General features: G+C 39.8%; 1 protein-coding gene across 1 annotated transcript in view; it reads right to left on the bottom strand.

Moving 5' to 3' along the window:
* LOC145414940 (uncharacterized) overlaps positions 1-22,540 on the bottom strand; it is a 59,889-nt gene that overhangs the window by 14,479 nt on the left and 22,870 nt on the right. The window contains exons 10-26 of the mRNA XM_080284352.1: positions 20,222-20,454; positions 19,868-20,068; positions 17,251-17,380; positions 15,064-15,191; positions 14,590-14,722; positions 13,062-13,147; positions 12,584-12,704; positions 11,966-12,170; positions 10,622-10,784; positions 8,391-8,517; positions 6,335-6,517; positions 5,742-6,076; positions 5,141-5,294; positions 3,987-4,090; positions 3,687-3,861; positions 3,429-3,528; positions 2,431-2,615 (exon numbers count right to left, since the gene is read on the bottom strand). Of these exons, the coding sequence (XP_080140478.1) occupies positions 2,431-2,615; positions 3,429-3,528; positions 3,687-3,861; positions 3,987-4,090; positions 5,141-5,294; positions 5,742-6,076; positions 6,335-6,517; positions 8,391-8,517; positions 10,622-10,784; positions 11,966-12,170; positions 12,584-12,704; positions 13,062-13,147; positions 14,590-14,722; positions 15,064-15,191; positions 17,251-17,380; positions 19,868-20,068; positions 20,222-20,454 (2,763 nt within the window). The remainder of the gene's footprint in view (positions 1-2,430; positions 2,616-3,428; positions 3,529-3,686; positions 3,862-3,986; positions 4,091-5,140; positions 5,295-5,741; positions 6,077-6,334; positions 6,518-8,390; positions 8,518-10,621; positions 10,785-11,965; positions 12,171-12,583; positions 12,705-13,061; positions 13,148-14,589; positions 14,723-15,063; positions 15,192-17,250; positions 17,381-19,867; positions 20,069-20,221; positions 20,455-22,540) is intronic.

Below are 22,540 nucleotides of genomic sequence, written 5' to 3'. Positions count from 1 at the left end.
TTCTTTCCCTTCTCTAGAAACTTTTCCACTAAAGATCTAAGAATGAATATCTGATCTACACAACCTCTTCCCTTCCTAAAGCCTCCATGTTCTTCTCCAACTAATTTCTCTGTTCTTTCTCTAACTCTGTCTATAAGTATCCTACCATACACTTTTCCTATTATACTAAGAAGACAAATGCCCCTATGATTACCACACTCTTCTTTTTCCCCTTTTCCTTTGTACAAGGGAATAATTATACCTGACTTCCAATCCTCCGGGACTCTACCTTCCTCCCAGGCCAATCTGCACATCTTCCACATCCATTCTACTACTATCTCTCCCCCATGCTTCAGCATTTCACCACACACTCCATCAATTCCTGGGGCTTTCCCCGATTTAACTTTCTTCATTGCTTCCACAACTTCTATCCTACTGATTTCTTCCTGTCTTCTCACCTCCCTCCTTCTCCCAGCCATTCCCCAGCCACTTATACTCGCATTACTTCCATCCTCTACGTTCAACAATTCCTTAAAGTGTTCTCTCCATCTGTTCACTTTTTCTCCCTTCTCCACTAGTAATCTGCCATTTTTATATTTCACTCCCCTGCTAACTTGACTTCCACCCTGTCTTACTCTTTTCACTTCTCTCCAGAACATTTTCTTACAGTCCCTCCACTTTACACTCAAATTCCTTCCAAATTCCTCATCCACTCTCTTCTTACTCTCTCTTACTATTCTTTTCACCTCTCTCTTTCTTTCCACATATAACTCTCTCTTCCGCCTCTCAACTTCTTCCACGCCCCTATTTCTCATCCATTCATTGTATGCTTTCTTCTTTTGTGCCACAGCCTGTTTCACCTCTTCAGTCCACCACGCTGTTCCTTGCACCCCCCTCCGTCTTCTCTTCCTTCCACACACCACATCACATGCTGCACATATTTCTTCTGTAAATATCTTACACACACCTTCCACGTCTCCCATCTGCTCCAATTCATATTTGCCCAATCGTTCCTCCACTTCTCTCTTATACTCTGCCTTTTTCTCATCCTCTTGTAACCTTTCCACTCTCCTTGCAACTACTCCTTCCTCTCGTCTTTCCCTTCTTCTATTCCTCCATCTTACTTGCATTCTAATTCTGGCCACCACCAAGTAGTGGTCAGAAAGTCCACTCCCCCAACCTCTATACACTCTTGCATCCTTTACACATCTTCGCATCCTTTCATCCACACACACATAATCAATCATTGCCTTCCTTTCATTCAGTTCACCACCCACCCTTCTCATCATTTGCCATGTATACCTGTGGATCATTTTATGCCTGAAGAGGGTATTGGCTATCACCAGCCCCCTCCCAGCACAAATGTCCACTAACGCACTCCCATTCTCATCTATCTCAGCAGGCACACCCCACTCACCAACTATTCCATCCACCTTCACATTCCCAACTTTACCATTCATATCACCAATCAAAAACACTCTCTCATTCCTTCCAAACTTTTCCATGCACACTTCCACATTTGTCCAGAACTCTTCTCTCACTCTTCTAGCACGATCTTGCGTTGGTGCATACACACACACAATCGCCCACATTTGTATTCCAACTTTCAACTTTACCCACACAATCCTTGACCCAACTGATCCATACTGTCTTATGCTCCTCTTCCATCTTTTACTCACAACTATACATACTCCTTCCTTTGCCCTCTCATTCTCACCTGCTCCTGCACATATACCCCATCCATACTCCCATTCTCTCACACTTTCTCCTCTCCATTTTGTTTCAGTTATTCCACATACATCCACTTTCGCACCCTCAAGCACCTGGACAATCTCTCTCTCTTTCACCTCATCATTCGCTCCTCTTACATTCCATGTACTCATTACCAAGTCCTTTGTTCGGTCCTGGGTCGTCATCGTTTGGTCAGTCCATGTCTGAGGCTTCTTGTTTGTTTTTTAGTTAGTTGTTTTCCGGGGAGGGGCACTAACCCTCTGCCAACCCTTTTAGTCACCTTTTACGACAAGCAGGGATACTGGGGGAGTATTCTTGAAAACCCCCCTACCCCCGGGGGGGGGGGGCACATAATCTCTGCAAGTTGTGAAACCCATCTTCACACTACCATAAGGATGCAATGAACCTACAGCCAAATACTTGTGCTGAAAGCAGCCTTAAGTCTCTTATGGCACAAAAAATGAGGGAACACTGTAGTTAAGGTTTCATTTCTCCTCTGATGCACATTCCTAGAGAGAGAAAAAAGAGCTATGTTATAGATTTTCCCATTCTATGTGAATATTGAAAAGTAGGTTGGGAGTATGGAGATGAAAATAAAGTTTATGAAAACCCAGGTATACCGCCAAATTAAAGCTTCTGTTTAGAAAATAAAAACTGCATATGGAAAAATGTGAATTCAGAATTCAAGGCAACACTTGTACTTTACTTCCAGGTTCATACCAACTTCCTCCATATTTGTTTCAGTGGACCTGGTGCTGCCCTGGGTACCAGCAGGTGACACTCCTGACACCCAGAAAGTGTAATTGGTGCATGCTGCAAGTGGTGACAAGGTGGCAGTGTTGTCAGCCACTGTCCCCCCATCCTTCATCTCAAATGTCACTGATTCAGCCACAGAGATCATCCACCTGTAATAAAACAGTCAGCACAAGTTTGATGTTGCTTAGCAATAAATATCTTTACTGGAAATTGTGTTTCTAGCTGACTGATCTTTGGATTATCCCCTTCACTACAGATGTATTTCTTCCAATTTTCTTGCAGCTACTTGATATTATTTACCTACAATAGACCCTCAATTTAATATACCTTGATAGACCGGATATCAGATTTAGTGGACAGTACAATGCCACTGGACTTCTGTTTGCTGTAATGAGCAATGTCCTTTAAATGGGGCACTGTGGATCACAGTACATGAGTTTCCTACCATTTTTACTCCCACCTGGCCTGAAATAGCCCTTTCCCCATTGCGACTGCCAAGTTGTAATAACAGACTATAGTAATACTGTACCAGTCATGAAGAAGTGCAATGACAAGGATGTGAAATAAACTGCAAAAGGGCGAATGGGCTAAGTTGATGTAAAATGGGTATAGTTTTCATTATTATTACTAGAATATGCTACTGTACATTTATTTAGGGTGGGGGGACCATTGGGTATAATGGATTATCGGCTTCACTGGATCAGGCTTCCTCCCAATTAGTTTGTTATAGGGAATGTCTACTGTACAGGGATACATCTTACAATGAAGGGATTAATGAAGGTTATTTCTAACCCCTCCAGCTCAGGATGTCTGTCCTAGGGTGAGTATAATCATGTGCACAGAGGAAGAGCAAAACAGAAAAACACATCACTAACTTGAAGGAGTAAATACAGTACACTATCAGTAATCTTCCAGTACTTCAGCAGATGCAATTTTGTATGTACAATACTTTGTTTACTTACTTATCAACACAACTGGCTCTGTCAAATGGGTTGTCCCATGACAGTTCCACCCAGTGACTGGTCTTGTTGCTTACCACCAAGTTCTCTGGTGCCCCAGGAGCTACAATGAAAATTAAACAGGATATTTTAGAGACAACTGTGCATACAAACAACCCAAGTAATGTAGCCAAGAAAGATATTAGCACTTAGAATTATAAGCTTCATCATGGCAGGAAGTGGCTGCCGTTCTGAGGCTGAGGTGGTACAGTAAAATCTCACCTGCATCATCGGTGTTGGTGTCAAATGTCAGGTGCTGACTCTCAGTCCCAGAGGAAGAGATTGAGGTTATGGTGATATGGTAGAGGGTGCAGGCCTCCAAGCCATCCAGGGTCAAGCTGTTACTGGTGCTGTTCTTACATTCAGTGACACTTGATCCTGTCATTGTATAACACACCTGCAACACACATGCACCACACAGGTAACTCTAAACTCATGCATCTGTATCAGACTTGGTTTCTATCTGTATAAGAAAACAATCCAACCTTTGCCTCTATAACATGTCCACACCCTGTAACTCACCATGTAGTAACTGAGACAGGCAGTGTTTTTTGGTGGGTCCCAGGAGATGGTGGTGGAAGTCTCCGTGACATAATCAGTGGTGGGGTTGGTTGGTGGTTCAAGTGCTGAAAGGAGAAAGCAAAGTGAGTTAAAATTCATTCAGTGATTAGACCACAAAAATGACAACAGATCTAAGGCATGAAATATATTATATAACCTCCTTCAAGATACATTTTATATTAAGCATTCTGTTTTATAATGTGGGTTATGTGACAGATGTGGTGAAGAACTGAGATGAAAAGGTATAAGAATGAGGGTGATGTAAGGTGGCAGGAGGGAATCCTGATGAGGGAAGATTGAAGTGACTTGTTCTTGAGTAACCCTTACTAATATCAAAGAATCTGGCTACAGATAAACAGACTCTTTTACAGAAAGGTACCGTACTGTACTTAGATAAGAAGCAGACAAATATGCAGACAGAGAAGCAGAGACTAGATGGACAACTATGTATGGAATGTGAGTGTGGGTACATGGTGGGTGTGGGTACTGTATCAGTGATGGATAAGGATGGAAGTGATATGAATGTATGAATTACAAATGTGGGTATGAAAAAACAAATTAGGGTAATGATGATGAGATGGGTGTGGGTGTGGGTACTGAGCACAGGTGCAAGTGATAAGTGTGAACATCTCCAGGTTATGAGTGTGTATATTGTGTAGGGTAAATGACTATCTGAAGTTGAATTTTAGCTTGCTTTTGCCCAGTATTATTAGTTTTTAGCCTTTCAAACCAATGATGCATTTTTTCAAGTTCTTGATATCTCCAGATCATTTTACTCAGCTTAAATGAGACTTTTCAAGCATGAGGTCTTAGATACAGTCTTAATAAATCCCTTCACTACTACAAATCCTTCCAAAGTTAAATATAATCCTCTGGTGGCAGCACGGTTAAAACGGAAAATGTTAATAGACTATAGGATCAGAGCTTCTTTTCGTACTACAGACTCCTGTCAATTCAAACATACGAAAAATGCAGCAAGTTATGAGTGCACAAAAAACATGTACACTTAAGTCAAGAGTTTTACTAGAACCAATCTTTTTTTTTTTTTTTTTTTTTTTTTTTTTTTTTTTTAAATAAAGAAGTAAAGCAGATAAGCAAACATCAAGAGGTCTCACTTGTGCCTAGTGTGGCAGCCTCTAGGCTGACAGGATCATCCTCCGTCTCTACACCATCAGGGGTGCGGAAGTGAGGTGTAAGTTCAAAGATGTGAGTGGTGCAGGGCACGAGATACGTCACATTCAACCGACATACCAGGCCAGGGCACCGGGACTGATGGAAGCAAGAAATCAATAGCACTAACTTGACTTCAGCTGCTGTGACTTTGATAACTTATTACAATATATACAGTAAGTCCTCATTATACACTGCTTTTTCTTTTGTTCTTTTCTCTATTAAATCCATAGGAGACTTCATAACAATGACCAAGTAAAGTTCCATTACTTCCTATAAAACTGATTCAGTGGTTTTCCCTCAATTTACATTACCAACCGTATGGAAAAAGTTTTGTTTTGGAAGACATCCCTGACATATAATGAGGGGTGACTGTATCTTAATATAGCATACTATGTAGTTTAACTATACTCCTGCAGCTGATAAACATAAGACTTTCTGTGGCATTACAAATCTAAAATGTATGGTATCAGAAGACACCAGAATGAAAACAGCTTAGCTGAAGTGCAGACTCATACAACGCATGAAGCTACCACTGCTACTTACTTCATCAGCGTATTCATTGTTGATGAGGATTGAGAACTTGAAGAAGTCGTCTCGCAGGTTGCTTACAGTCCACCTCAGTCCCACCCATGTCTCACCGACTGACTCTGCAACAAACTCCAACACCCAATCTGAAGGCTTAGGTGTGGTGGTGGCTCTGGCAGTAGTTGTGATGAAGGGAGTGGTGGTGATATAAGGAGTTGTAGTGACTTCAGTTGTGGTAATGAAAGAGCTTGTCATGGTTTCAGGTGTGGTGATAATAGAAGTTGTAGTGGGCTGGGGAGCAGTGGTGGAAAATTGGGGTGTAGTTGAAGTAACAGTTGCAGCTGTGGTTGATCCTGGAGAAAAAGAGTAACATTTTTTTTTTTTTTTTTTTTTTTTAGCTCAGTGCAAGGAATAAGAAGGCTGTAGTTATATCTGAGGGTAAACCAATGAAACAGAGTACAGTACAGATTTAGAATCAATCAACAGTGCTTCCAGTTTTAAAAACTGCATTTTTGTCAATTACTGCACTGCATAACTTTCCAGGCAATGACAAAACATTGTTTTCTATATTAAGCAATTATTATGTCAATTACAGTATTGCTTTCCCTAACCTTGCAGGCTGCCTAAATTCCATTGGCAGCGACCAACATTCCCTCTTTTGTCAACTCCAATAATTTCCAGGTTCCTGATGCAGCAAGAGGACGTGAAGGAAGCACTGACAGGGTCAGTGGTTGCATCAGGGAAGTCCGCTATGGACAGGCCATCACTTGGACGGGAGAACACACGATCTAAACCTGGAGAAGAATCTTAATGAATTTACAACATAAATACGTCTCCATCAGAGTTAGCTACTATCACAAATTACTTTCTCATATTTTTTCATTTTAATATTCAATCTAATTTGATGTTCAAGTGTTTGTTAGCTGTGTGATTGAAGGCAAATGTATACTGCATACAGGCTTCTTGTACACTACATAAGCTTGATAGAGTTTATAAACATTTCCCTTGGTGAGCACCAAGGATCTAATTTGTTGTATGAAAATTTTAATATATACAGCAACTGATGACATACAGGAAATTGTGCAATATAAGAAAAGAAGAAAGGTGCCAGGAATCCTTTTAAATTTTAAGAGCTCCTTCATTGTGAATAGAACTGTACAGTGGTAGCAAAAAAAAGAAAAATAATAATAATAATAATAATGAAAGGGTTTATGGGAACTTCCTAACACTTTCATTGTGGTTAACTGAGACTATTCCTAGTCCCTTCAGTGAGAAGGGTCTCTCCAAAGCCAGGCAAAATAATCTGGCAATACTGTACCAAGCACAATATAAAATAGCCATTTTTCACATTGAAAAGGTTCATGAAGACTTCAGTACAAGGGGTATCTCCTGAACCAAGTAAAAATCATGTGGGAAGAGCAAGAATAAAAAAGACATCACTGCACTGAATAGGTATAAACTCTACAATCCCATGACATGATTTTTAAATTTATTGTTGCTATCTCCAGACAGTTTTATTTAGATTAATTTGGGTTTTTCAGAATAGAAGGGCTACAGTAGATGCAGTATTCAATAATCCCTTCCATACTAGGTGGCTGTTCTTTCTTGAATAAAATTTCCTGGTGAGCAGCAAGACTAAAATAAGAATGACATACTCCTGTTGCATTGGTTAACAAAAGTACACACAGGATATGCCATCCTGGACTTTCTGCAAAAATGACCTGAGAGGATTTTATTGAGGGTGGTCACTGCTGTATTTCTAAACAGTGCAATGCATCGTGTTTCTCCTAAATAAACAAAAATAATGTGAAAGAAGCAAGAATCATAAAAAATATCCTCGTGTTATGAGTGTTTAACCCGCGCCGTCCCGAGGACATACTTCCACGTCCTCACGTTTTGTCACAGCTAATCCCGAGGACGTACTTCAACGTCCTGCAATTGCAAGGTTCATAATTTCCACAATTTTCAATTTTCGCGAGTCATTTTTGGTACGTATACACGGGACACCTGCCTCAACAAGATGCCAGGCAGAGACAATGCCTTACCCAGCATGACCTCCTCCCCCCCCTGCATGCCCTTTTCTCAGCAATTCACCTGTTATCAGTGACCTGGCCAGTATAGCCATGTCATGCCACGGTACGAAATTCAGGGCCAGAGTGATTCTCCAATCAATGACAATGTGGAGGACAAACTTTACATAGCATTAGAGGAAGAAACAGTTAGAAATGATGATCAGGTAATGTGGCAAAAAAAGGTCAGGTATTAGTGAGTGAAACAATGCTTATAATGCCTATATTACTGCTTGAAAACCAATATACTTTTGTACTACATATAAATTTGTAACAGTAAATAAATAAATACCGTTTATGAGTGGTGTGAAATAGTTATCCTCCCATAGAACTCGTTTTCTTTGGTGCCAGCCTGATAGAAAACCCAGTAAAGTAAGGAGGCTCTCCTACCTGTAATGAGTATTTTAAACCTCAGGTGAGCGATTTCTTTATGAATTTTCGATGTTTCTCACCAAAAGCGAAAGTTTTAGCAAAAAAAAAAAAGGTCGAAAATTGCCCGGGATTGGGGGGTACCAGTGGTCGAAAAGTGGCCGGGACGGGGCGGGTTAACAATGGCACATACAGGATTTGAAATCTGTGGAATTTCTTCTCCACTGACCTGAGATGGAGTCATGAAGGGTGGCAGTGACGGACCAGGAAGCAGAGGAGCACGTATCTTCAGAGTCATGCCCTGAGCAGTTGGGTACATCCGAACTCATGCAGGTCGGGGGCTCACTGTCCTCCGTCTAGAAATGCAAAGCATGTATACATAAAAGAAGGTGTATAGGCTTGGTACATGGGTGTGTGAGAAAAGTGAGGTACAGAAATTCATAAGGCTAGGGAAATGACAGGGGATAAAGTTGGTTGGATGAATTACCGGTATGTATGAAGGTGCAATTGACAAGGGTCTGGCAACCCATTTATAACTTGATAGTCAATGGACTTACTCTTATCTAGCAGGTGTGTATGATGTATATGTGTAAAGAAAAATATGTGCCGAACATTAGGGCTGAGAAGTGGAGTCAGACTTCCAGGGCTTGAATGATGTTTTACTGGTATTAAGTGCCTGGCGCATTTCACTGGACATGCTGCTGATGGTTCCCCCCATATCACACATTATTTCTCTGTTTTCTGGATCCAACCTCTCTTCAAATTTAGGTGGAAAAAAAAAAAGGGGGGGGGGAGGATAATGATCATGACTTGTTGTTGTTGCGACCTCAGACTCATCAGTCATGCGGACTACAGGCTGAATCTGTTCTTCTCCCAGAGTCCACCATCCTCCTTTCAGGGGACAGTGAGGGAGAAGAGGGACATTTGTAAAACCAGGCAGCCCATTCCAACATAATGATCTTGATGATGTTGTTCTTGTGGCCCCAGGCTCATCAGTCATGTGGACAACAAGCTGAACCTGTTCTTCTCCTAGAGTCCATCCTCCTTTCAGGGGACAGTGAGGGACATTTATAAGACCAGGCAGCCCACTCCAGCACCCACGATGATGATGATGATGAACAAGTTATGAGACATAACATAACCCACCATCCCACCTTGCTTTGGAATTGTATATTATCCTAAGTCATACGAGAAATGTATGTAAATGTTAGTGATTCAGATCCCTGTGAATAATAGTTGCAAGTATGTGAGTGGCATGTTGAACAGAGGCCCTTTAGTAAACAAAGACTGAGCAAATTCTCTCAGTTCGGTGCCAGTCACTCAACAAACTACACTCAAACCTCAATTTAAGGGACCTCCATTTAAGGGATTTCGGATTTAAACCCTACACGCCAGGGGTTTTCCTATGTTGCATGCTCCTCCCTACAGGGGATATCCGTGACGGAAAAATATACCCTTACTTCAAACCCTATTATCTGCCAAACTATAACAGCTAGAGAAAAAATTAAAGATACATAAGAATCACCAACTCTTCCTCTTTCAAATGAAAGTATCCATGTCTCTAGATGGTCCCGTCGATGAGTAAGGATAAGTTAAAGTTCAAAGGGTAGTGGGAAGACGCTTGCGGCTATACACGTCAACTGGTGTTGCTCCACACCCAAAATCGTGACTGCTGTACACGTCAGCCAGCGGTTAGGGGTTAAGGGACTCCATATTGTGCCTGACAAACAGACAAGACCATTCAAAAATGATAGGTAATGTCTAGGTTATACACATTAATATGTTTCTTTATACAGTACCTGTAAAATAATATTCATAATCATATCAATAGGTAAGATAAGTGAAACTATCATTGCATTTCATAATAAGATTGTTTTTATATGTGGTAAAACAATGGACTTTTCATGTAAGGGATATTTTCAAGTAAGGGACATGTTGATTCCCCATTTAGTCCCTTAAAACGAGGTTTGAGTGTACTGTAATTTGCACTGCTGGCTTAAAGCACACTTATGTCCCAGTAATGCTTAAAAGTAGCTAGATATCCAAATCAGGAGAATTAACTCCATCAGTACAGTGATTTATATATACAGCCAGACTTTTTATTCCAGAAGGGGTGGCCACTAAAGACTCATCTCAAAGTCATTATATTCTCCACCTCTCCCTCACTCATATTCTGTACCTCTCCATCCCATCCTTCCATCTTCTTCCTCATAGATGAGTTTATTCAGCTTAAGATAGCACTCAAATAGTCAAGGGGAGAGTGAATGCAACATCAAACTCATCCAGTTTGAATCATCTCTCCTAACTTGGGTAAAATCATCTGGTGAAGTGAAATGGAAGTTACCAATAACCATACTAACTTAGCAAGTAACAGAAGCACTGCAAAGCCAGAAGTTATCCAATTTATGTGTAGGGTCTCAAATGTTCAGAACAGAACACCAAGAGAAAAGAGTCACATACAGTGTCAACCACAAGGTAGTGCGTGATGAGGGTGTTTGTGTTGTACTGTGAGGCAATGGAGGCAGCCGTGAAGATGACAGTGCTGGTGGTGCCAGGAACAACCAGGGATGACACACGGAAATCCACTTCTACAACTTCCGACCCCATGGAAGGAATGGTGGACCTTAAGGAGAATAAGGAATATCATTTTCTTTTTTCTATTGTTGATTGGCTGCAATTATGATGCTAATATTTCAGCAAAATGAACAACCAGTCTGAAGGGGAATAAGGACTATGAGAGCTTTTACTAAGCAAAGAGCTGCTTATTATACATAATTCTTTGAATTTTAATAAAGAGAAACACCCAGTAGAGGGTAGGGACTCAAATATTCAGACTACATCAGAAACAATCAGACTCTGTTAATACTACACATCCTGAGATAAGCAGTTACCATTACAAAAATATTATAAAGTCAACCCAGAATACTCATGTAGTACAGCTGTCTCCTCCTTGACATACAATATATGCAAATAGTCTGGCTAATATAAAGAAGTCTATATTCATATTTACTTTTGAGGAATGATGGATCTACAAACAGAGGGAGGATTATGAGGTTTTCTTAGTGGCATGGCTGCTTATTATACCAACACATAATTATCATTCATACTTTCCACAGTTTACAATACTGGGTGTTGTTAGAGGTAACTGGAGGAATGAATGCTCCTAGTATGAACATGGTACAATATACTGAAAATACCTGTAATAGTCTCTGCAACATGTGGTGCACTTTCATGAAGTATTATCCATTCTGCTTAGTACATTAAGATGAGTGACAAATAAATGTTTCTAACTGATGTGGCATTATCTTATGCTGGTAACCAGCAAATTTATGTGAAATATGAATATTGAAAGTTCTCTTTTTCAATATTTTTTTTTCTATCACTTAAGCAATCCTCCTTCTACTGGAGGGTCACCTAGATAAATCATGTCACTCACTAATTGACATATTTCAGCTAAATTGCTGTATTAATCTCTTCCAAATATTCTACCATTGTAAACTGTATGACAATTGAATGTTGTTTCCTATTATTAAATAAGCAAATCCACCCAGAACCTGCTAAATGTTAGTCAGTATGTCCTTGTTATAACCTAAGTTACCATTTATGTCATCCCTTTTTTCTTAATACTATAGTCTTCAGTATATTACACACAAATTTCCTATTAAAATTTGATAACTACCTACTGTATAAAGATGATCTGTCAGTCCCCCTAATTTCCAGAAGCATTTATATAAAAAAAGTTTTTATATTTTAGAACATATCACATACTTATAACAAGGGCTGCCTGTGCATTTGGTGCCTCACATTTTGGGTATCCACGTGAAGATGTATTCCTCCTCGTCAGTGGCTGTGTACCGGAACTGTGCCGCGGGGCCATAGTTGTACACCCTGAAGTATGCTCGGGTGGTCTGGCCGGGCATTGCCTCCAGCACAGATTCCTGCTCCAGCAGCTCAATCACACACTTCACCGGGATGGCCATTGTAGGGAAGATGCGGCTGAAGAGGCTGCCTAAAAACAAACAGGATCTGAATCATGTTAGAAACATGCAGCTGAAAGGGCTGGCTTAAAACATGCAAAAGGACTTAAATTACATTAAAACTCCTGCTGCTACCCTTTCACAACATTCATCATTCTTTTCCTGACTGAGGCAGGTTTTCCATATTTCAGTATATAGAGCCCAGTATTAGTGCTCAAGTAGTGATGTAAAGAAGTGTGCACCAGGCATAGGACTGCTGGGTCTTAGAGAATTGACAGACTAGTCTACACCTAGAGTGTGCCGTCTTAAATAAAAAGAGGTTATAAAAGAAAAAGGGACGAGCAAAAATATTACCAAACAGTTTTTTGTACTGTACTTATGAAACTTACTATACCACAGAACAGTATACAGTAATACATTAATACATTATATGCTATAGCAGTACCTGTCTCAAGGAAACCATCCACCTGGACGTAAAATCTGGAAGGCTGTAATGGCTCAGAAAGGATGTACATGTGGTCATCTAGTGGGCCAGAGTACTTCACATGAGACAACACGGACCCATTCTGGAGGGGTGGGGAGATTTTTTAGTAATCTTATACATTATCAACTTATTACAATTACATATCTCCTGTGGATCATATTAATAAGCAAAGTAATAAAATTATCCATTACTGTTACACAACAGATGTATTCCTAAGTGGCATTCCAAAACACTGCCTGATAGAATTCTTATCCACACAGCCAAATCTGAAGTCTGAGGAAGTACTTTGATTTTATTTTGAAGCAATGTTTCAGAAATATGATGCAAAAACAGTTTATAAATCATGAAATTACAGTACTGTAATTCAAAGTTATTACAGAAAGTCAGTTCTTCTGCATATATACGGTAATTCTTGTGGCATGGGCATAACTTAGCTAACCTTGTTGACAAATTCCATGGCAGTGACCTCCTCAACCCCACTCTCCAGGTACCCCACCAGCGTTACCTCCACATAGTAGCTCTCATCTGCACCACACACCATTACTCATTAGTCACTCCAACCCAAAAACTTATACAGTACAATCATCTCAGTACAATACTTATATCCATCATGAATCCCCCAACATGCAAATCCATTTGCAATTTGGAAGAAAATATAAAATACTACTCCAAATGTGAGCTAGTTCCCTCTGTGAAATAAACTGTTTCTATGAATAAAGGCAAATAACTGTTTGGAATTAAACTACATCTTGCATATACCTAAGTTCAGTCACCCCCCCCTTTTTGGGGGGGTAGGGTCATCTAGAAAAGGATACTGATTCTGCTGTCATTTGTGTGAGTTCTGCTTTTATCTTGCATTTACTCTGTGTGGTCCACTACCCTCACTATCTCCCCATAATTAACTACTCTGTGTGGTCCACTACCCTCACTATCTCCCCATAATTACTACTGTCAGTGTCATCACCAGCAATCCAATTTCCCAAGCTTTCCTACAAACTTTCTCACTTTTAGTTCTGTTTTTTTTGCCACATCCCTCACTTATCATCAACAGATTTCTCTGAGGGAAAGGTAATTCCTATTCAGAGCCACAACATATAAGAGAAGTTAAGTACAGTACTGTACTGTATACATGCTGATTTTAATCTTAAACGATCTCTCTGACTATTGGGGATATTCTTGATGACAAACGGACAACATAATCAGAACCTCCCATACCCTTTCTGGACAGCATATTTATCAAGAAGACATGACATCTGATGATTCCTTTTTCATTTCTTTCACATATTTAGGGACTATTTGTAACAATGACCAGGCAGAATAACCCATGGCCATCTTCTCGGTTAGCTTTGTCAGATGATGTATGACAAACCACTAACTGTAGGTCCACTCCAGTATCACACACAATAATTCACTCCCACAATAAGAGTATGTTTTCACCCATTTGTTTGTTTGTTTGTTTGTTTGTTTGTTAGCAGGATTACTCAAAAACTAAATGAGAGATTTGGACCAAACCTGGTGGGTAGATAGCTTGTCCCAGGAAGCAATCAATTAACTTTTGGGACCGATCTGGATTGTGTTACAAATTCTGAATCTAGGAAGCATTTTCTGTGAAACCCCAATCAGTGATGAGAAAACGTAACCCATTATGAAGAGTGGTTTGGAAATTACATTGTCCTTGTCAGAGAAATGCGCTCCACTGAGTGCCCCACTAGTTATGTATGCTGTACATAAGTGCAGTACTTGTAAAACGAATGACTGATGCTGTATCGTAATCCCACTGATTTCTGTTTGATATCAGAATTGATTTCTGTCTCACTATGTATTATCGCATCATCTGATGAGGATGATTAAGAAAATGTTCCCTAGTCCTAAGAAATCAGATTATAAGGTGGGAGGGTCAGTCAAGCATGAAAAGTGTAAAAGAGCAAATAGCCTAGAATCTGAGGGTAGAGAGAAGCATGTGTGACCTGCTAGAGGGTGGCCACGAACAAGGACATAGCCAGGACGAGGAGGCTGCATGTCAACAACAGCCAGCTCAGTAAGGAGGCCCAGGGTGGCAGTAGCTGTAACAGCCAGGCTGTATTCCTCGTCACTTTTCACCTGTGGGTAAACGGTCCCTCACAAAATGGGTACAAATCATGATCTTAAAGATACAGATATTTGTTTGTTTTGTTTGTTTTTACCAAGGGAATCAGATCCGGCTCAGATGCAACATGTGTTCAGCAGCCACTAACTTGTCCATTTATGCCATGTCTCAATTCTCAAGGTCATATACAGCAGTGGTACACAATCTCAAGAACTTACTGTACATTCACTGGAAATAATAAGCAAGACATTCATACTCCTCAGTGCTAATATGTGAGATCTTTGAATGTGACCAGACAGGAATATTAGGATGGTGTGCCATAATAATATTAGAAATAGAAATTTCTTTGCCTTACCTCCAAAGCCCACTCGCCTATTGTAGGTGAAGTAAAAGTGAGAACCTTCAGGGTATCTGTATAAGAGACTATTTCCACATTCTCAGTGGTGTTCAGCTGCACCTTGTCGATCAGGTTGTACCAAACGCCTGACAAGAGGCATGATAAGATTAGTAAGGGTTACAAAAATTCTATGAGCTCAATGTTAGTGTAGTAATATACAGGTACACATACTGTACAGTAGATCACTGTGGAATATATATGCAGTACCTTGCACAATGATCAGCCTCCCTGCATGATTGCTTCAGACACATGGTATTGATGCCTGCATATTTGTGCCAAATTGTTTTTACAACTTTGTGAATCTTACTGCTATTGAGATACTGTACACTTGCTGTTATTCATATATGTAATTTCTAAATAGTATAATATACTTTACAGCTTCTGTACTGAATAGTTTCATATGCATGTAAAAGCTCATTCTATCTAACTTTCACTGTACTGTAACTGTCATTCATTCTAGTAAGTTAATTACTTTTAAATAGTAACAAAAAATCAGTAGGATGGAAGTAGTGGAAGTAATGCAGAAACTCAAAATGGGGAAAACCCCAGGAACTGATGGAGTGTGTGGTGAAATGCTGAAGCATGGGGGAGAGATAGTAGTAGAATGGATGTGGAAGATGTGTAAATTTACCTGGGAGGAAGGTAGAATCCCAGAGGATTGGAAGTCAGGTATAATTACTCCCCTGTACAAAGGAAATGAGGAAAAAGAAGTGTGTGGTACTTATAGGGGCATTTGTCTTCTTAGTATAACAGGAAAAGTATATGGTAGGATACTTATTGACAGGGTTAGGGAAATAACAGAGGAATTAGTTGGAGAAGAACAGGGAGGTTTTATGAAGGAAAAAGGTTCTGTAGATCATTCCTAGGCCTATAGTGGAGAAGTTTCTAGAGAAGGGAAAGAAGTTATATGTGGCCTTCATGGATTTGGAGAAAGCATATGACAGGGTGGATAGACAAGGACTGTGGAAATTATTAAGAATATATGGAGTAAATGGGAAGTTGCTGAATGCTGTGAAGAGTAGGTATGTGGGGACTAAGGCTGCAGTGCATGTGGATAGTGAACTGAGTGAATCTTTCTGTTTGGGTGTTGCATTGAAACAGGAATGTGTCACGTCCCCATGGTTGTTCAATTTGTATATGGATGGGGTTATAAAAGAGGAACAAGGTAGGGCAGTGGATACTGGTGTTTCCCTAATGAGAAAGGGCATGTTTTTAAACTCCCTGTACTGTTGTTTGCAGATGATACTGTATCGTTAAGTGAAGATGAAGGGGAACTGCAAGGCCTGGTGAATAAGTTTGGGGGAATGTGTAAGAAACAGAATCTAAAGGTGACTGTAGGGAAGAGTAAGGTTATGATCTTCAAGAGAAATGAAGCCACTGAATATACAGTGAGGCTGGATGAGGAGGAAATGGAAATGTGAGTGTGTTTACGTACTTGGGTAGTGTGATGAGTAAGGATGGAAGATTAGAGGGTGAAGTGCTTGAAAGGGTACAACAAAGAAGAAAGGTTGCTGTTCTTTGAAAGTAGTGATAAGGAACAAGGAAGTGTGCATGGAAGTAAACAAGCTGCTGCGTGACAATATTGTGATACCAACCCTAATGTATGGAAGTGAGGCTTGGACCTTGTTGGAAGAACACATGTCAAGAGTGAAAGCAGTGGTTATTAGTTATATGAGAGGAGCATGTGGAGTTACATGGAGAGACAGACTGACAATTGAGGATGTGAAGGAGCGTTGTGGTGTGGATGTGGATGTGGCAGAAAGCATTAGGAGAAATACAATGAGGTGGTTTGGCCATGTGGAGAGGATGGAGAGCGAGAGACTGATGAGGAGCGTATATGCAAATGAGGTGGAGGGGGGGAGAGGAAGGGGGAGGCCTAGGATGAGATGGAGGGATGACGTGGAAAAGTATATGAGAGACGGGTTTGTGAGCTGGGAGTAGGGCAGTGAAATGGTGTTGGACAGGGCAACATGGAGGCAATTTTTTTGTGGCTGCCTCTTATGGGATTGAAGCATCTGGCAATAGTCACAGAGAAAAAAAAAATTCTTTTAGTGAAATACTGTGTAGAATTTGATTATCAAAGAAAATTTCCAACATAAACTATTATACAAACATGATACACTGGTGTACTGCTGATAAACTTACCTAACTTGTCTGTAAGTGTGGCCTCAGTGATGATTCCTGACATTACAATTTGAAAGTCTATGACAGAATCATCTATGGGAAAAGAAAAGTCCTGGAGGCCAACAACATCATCCCTTGCACGTATAGTGACCTGAAAGAGAGAATGATAGGATGAACCAAGCAGTGATATCATATTTCTTAACAGCTAAGCTAGGAGGAATACAGTAATTCATTGTCTAACAGAATTTAGGTGAATAAACAAGATGAAGGCAGAGAAAAATTATAATAAGGTTGAATCATGGCAAGTGAATGTTACATGACTATCCTCACAGATACTACCTCATTACCTGCCAGTATTTCAGGTTCATTAACTCCTAGGGTATGCAATTTGATCGACCGAACTGGCGTGCAAATCTGTACAGTACTGTATATGGAGCCGATGTTTCAACTTCTGCAGAAGTAAAAAATGTTATGCCCAAGTTTTAGAGCTTGAATTTACACACCTTAAGCCAAAACCAGAGCATTTTAGACCAACTGGTTCATGAGCTACAGCCCATCAAAGTTGAAAAAAAGTTATCCTTCCAGGTGGCGCAACTCCCGTTTTCTGTGCATTCACACCCTATTCCTCCCTCATTCCTCCTTCATTCCTCCCCTCCCTCCTTCCTGCCTATTCAGCACTTAGTTTTGATTGGTTGAGAGGGATATATGTCACAATCAGGGCAGAGCATGTTTTTCCCAGTTTTCCCTGAGCCCCTCAATCAATCACATTTGGTATCTTGCATAATCCTGAAAAAGGATCGATCGATCCTGTTAGCATTTTAGGGACTAAGGAGGTATTCACAGTGTCATAAAGAAGAATGAGATCATCACATATATTGTTAAAAGGCTGTCAAAAGTATGCATTAGTAAGGTTAGCAATCAAGATGGCAGTAGAAAAAATATGGTAAGAAACATGTTAACAGAGTAATTAAATGACCATCAGCAAGTTCAGTATAATGTTCCCATAAAAGATAAGAAGATAACCTGTAGAATCATATTCAGATAATAATAAAAACAGCAGTCAAAGAGAAAAGTAAGGGCTAAGGAAGCTGGACAATAGTCAGAGGCTCATCAAGATGGCTGTCCAAACACTGCAGAAGGTTCAACATGAAGAAAATTCAGGAACTGCCAAGAACGCAATATAGTAATCATCTGCTAAGCAACTGGTGATGAAGTGAGACTCAGCAAGAAAATAAAAGCTTTCTTATGGTAAGAAAGTACATTAATTCTTCACATGCTTTTGACAGCCATACTGAACGTAACACTAAAATCTCAGCTGCTCAGTACTAGTGCTTGCAATCTTAAATGAAAGCAATCATGGCTGACTTACAGGCACAACTCTCACTTACAGAGTCGGACATGAACCAGAAAAAAGATAAGGGCTTTAGTGATATTTGTACAAAGCTAACAAGAAGAACAGGACCTTCCTTATTCCATATATAGTGTATATAAGTCCTTTATTGTATCCAGTATATATATTACATAAGCCAGGCATTAACTCAAATAATTGCACATGCATTACACTAGTAATAAAAATGTACCTCTTCCATTTGTGGATAAGTATGGATTTGAACCATGGCTGTTTTGAAGAAGTAACTGTAGTGTTACTAAATAAATGAAAAAATGTACATAATGGCCATCCATGACTCTTAACACTTAATATCCTTCAATCTCAACTACAGTACTTTATACATTAGTGAAATCCATTTTCACTCTTTCATGCATTCTGATGTAGCTTGCATGACAAAAAATACAGTCTGAAGTTGCACTTTGATGCAATTTGCATCACAAATATTGCCTCATGAAACTGTGGTTTGTTGCATTTGATGTGAGTCACATCTCACAAATCCATCCATCCATCCATTGCCAGATGCCATGTATCCCAAATGGGGTGGCCAAGGGCTTAAAGTTAATTGTTTTACAGGGAGGGGCACTAATCCTCCACCAACCCCACTTGACGTAGGGATGCACTGCATAAAATTGCATTTTGATGTGAATCTTACCACAGAGCCTGGGAAAATTTTTGTATGAATAGTTACACAAAAAAACAGAATTCCCTCCCTGGCCAAAAAAGCATTGCTGTTGTTGCTGTTGTTGTTGCTCAATCCCAGGATGCTTGGCCCATCATATCCATTAAGTGCTGATAAGCATTGTACTATATATGGATCACCCTGGCCTTGTATGGAAAGGTTAATATATATATTAAAACAGAGCCACTGATAACGGCAGTTGTTGACAGGAAGCAGTGATACTAATATGCAGTGAATTTACTAATTTCAGACTTTAAAACAACAATAAAAAATGTATGTAATAATTCAAATACAGTATACCAGTACTTTAATTTTTTAGTTAAATTATTTATTTGAAATTAAGAAGTGAAACTGTAAAGCCATACACAGTACTGTACAGTATATGGACTGAGGATGATGATGGTTATGATGATGAATAGTAATACAAATACAGTATAGTACAGATGTTCAGAAACTTATGAATGATGCAGTGTCGCGTTTTTGAAAGGCAAGATTTCGCCATATTGCAGTCACAACCAACCATGAGTCTGCCTTAAGAAGTAGTCATAAACATGATCTGAAACACAAACCTGGCTCTGCTCCACACCACCCTCCATGATGCCTACGACCTCATCAATGTCAAACTTGTCAATCTCGATGAACTGGCCACCTGATAGCTCAGCTAAGCGTCTGTAATCATCGATGCCTGAGACTGTGTAGCCAGGACACTCTCGCTCATCCCCACCCTCATCGTGCTTCATACCGTTGTCATAGCTGTAGATGATGCTCACCTGTGGCAGGTGCAATTAGAAAATTAGGGTCTAAAAGACATTACAAACATCACTATAATGGATCTGACATTAAAAAACTGATATAGAAATTTGTTACTTACACTGATAAAAAGTGCATAAGGACCCATGAAGCCTGGTATGCAAAATACCCACCCTAGTGTGCTTAGCTGTTGCCAAGGCCATGACACCTTCCATGAGCTCTGCATCATTGGCTCCTGCATCCGTAAAGCAGAAGATACTTGAATAATCTGGTGTGTTGATGAGAGCCAACTGCAGTCCATGCCAGAACTTCTCCTCCAGACAGCAACATGCATCCTCCAGCCTCACCTCATCCAGCACTCGAAGGAACTCATCCTCATCAGTGGTCTTTGTGACAGGACCATAATCTGGCAGGCAGGGGGTGCAGGTGGTGTATTACAGGTAATCCATGTTATAAGACTGTTTTTTTTCCTCCATTAAATCCTCAGTAAATTACAGAAAACTGCATGTTAGTGTTCCACTGGTACCTATAATATAAATTTGCCAGTTTCTTCAACTCATAATGGCCGTGTTTTATAAAAGCTATGATAATGAAACACATACTGTACTAGACCTATATCAAGACTGATTATACGTGCAAGAGTGGTAGGGAAATTGGCTGGTCATGTTAGTGATATTAACCACTTATCCTTTTTACCATACTCTGTTTCCTAGCTGATGATTTTATTCTACTCAGAAGAAAACCCTCAGACTGAAGAGGTAAGAAACTTTTTTTAACCCTAGTATTAATATTTTGTTATACTGAATTTTTGCTGCCACCAGACTTACTCAAGTGAGAATGTTTAGATGAAATAGATTAGAAGGTTAAAAAAAAAAAAAAATAGACATCCCACAACATACAGTTATGGTACATGCTGTGACAAAGGTCACATATGACTTATGAGATCCGCTGTAGAATTCTGTTTAAAAGCCAAACAAACTTGATAAATTAATCACTGTACTACCTGAGAAATAAAATGCAGGTTCCTATGGAGAAAGAAACTCTGATGTGGGATTTAGCATGTATCGTTATGGCCATGAGGCAAAATGTCAATACACACTGTCCCACATCGGTGTTTCTTTCTCCAATTTCTCTACAAATAGTGAAGCAGGTTTCTATGCTGCACACATGATACACTTGAGCCAAAGAAAAGCTTCCCACATTGTCTTTGAAAACATAAGCATATACAGACCCCAGTGCACCAGTCCTCTTTACAATGTTTATTTCTTCAGTGTTGCTCTCATGTAAGCCAAAAGTCATCAACATATTTATTCTTGAAATACTGTATTCACTTTCCTCCCCTCATTCCAGGGACATCTTTTTCTTGCTATTCTGACTTCTGCTGGATGATATTACTCACCTGCTGCATGACTTTCTAACATTCATCACGCAAGTTTAGGCTCCCCAGCCATAGATATATTTTTTTTTTGTCTGGATAATGCCATTTATTTTATTCAGCTTAGAAAAGATGGCACTAGGCTGAAAAGGGTTAAAATAAATTTTTGAATGTTTGAGAGTTTATAAAATCACTTTCATTAAAAGATGACACAAAGGATCTTTCTGAATATTTACACCCGAAAGCACTAATTTCTAACCCCCTAGTAGCCGGAGTTGCCACGGCCACTGACAACCGGGGAATGGAACACCCCACACCCACCCACCTTATCCCAACCCAAGTGTAAACATTGTTGGAAAGATGTGGAACGGCCAATGCTGGTGATGTTACAGTGTGTCAGGAGTGTTTTTATAGGTAATCAGAACCAATAGGGGAATGTATTACCAGTTATGTGTTATTGTCTTTATACTTACATACATCCTATAATGCTACAAATAGGTATAGGATAGTGAACAACAACTGTTGAATATTACAGTATCTTTTCTCATCCATTCGCGCTCCCATCTCCACCAAGCTTCTCTCTGGGTCCCTGTCTCCACCAAACACCTTTCTTACCCTCTCAATCCCCACTCCCACTCTTTGTTAACCAACATAAATGAAGATAATGATGAAATAATCCTTCAGGTATTGATCATATTATATTATCAGACACCTCTGTATTAAGCACCAACAAATCAATAACATACAATATACTTCAGTATACCTGCCAGCTATTTCATCCTGTTGTAAGCTGTTACGTGATATACACACTGCAAGTTGGACCTTGTGTGTTACAAGGACATACGGTTGTTTATCGTTAACACTGGTTATGTGTGGTTTTGGACGTCCATTAATTCACAGTTATGTGTGGTTTTGGACGTCCACTAATTCACAGTTGTGTGTGGTTTTGGACGTCCATTAATTCATATTAACAGTAAAAAATAATACACTGTGAGTCTTCTTTCATCTTTAAGATTTTCTCTTATGTTGTGGATAACTGCACAGCCTTACACATTAAATACCTTTATGTACTTACCCCTACTGGTTCTGATTGTCTATAAATACAATCTTGACACAT

This window comes from Coenobita brevimanus, chromosome 101, assembly GCF_032717465.1.
Source record: "Coenobita brevimanus isolate Jiangsu-jjx chromosome 101, ASM3271746v2, whole genome shotgun sequence".
NCBI lineage: Eukaryota > Metazoa > Arthropoda > Malacostraca > Decapoda > Coenobitidae > Coenobita > Coenobita brevimanus.
This window is presented reverse-complemented; position numbering and strand designations above follow the sequence as displayed.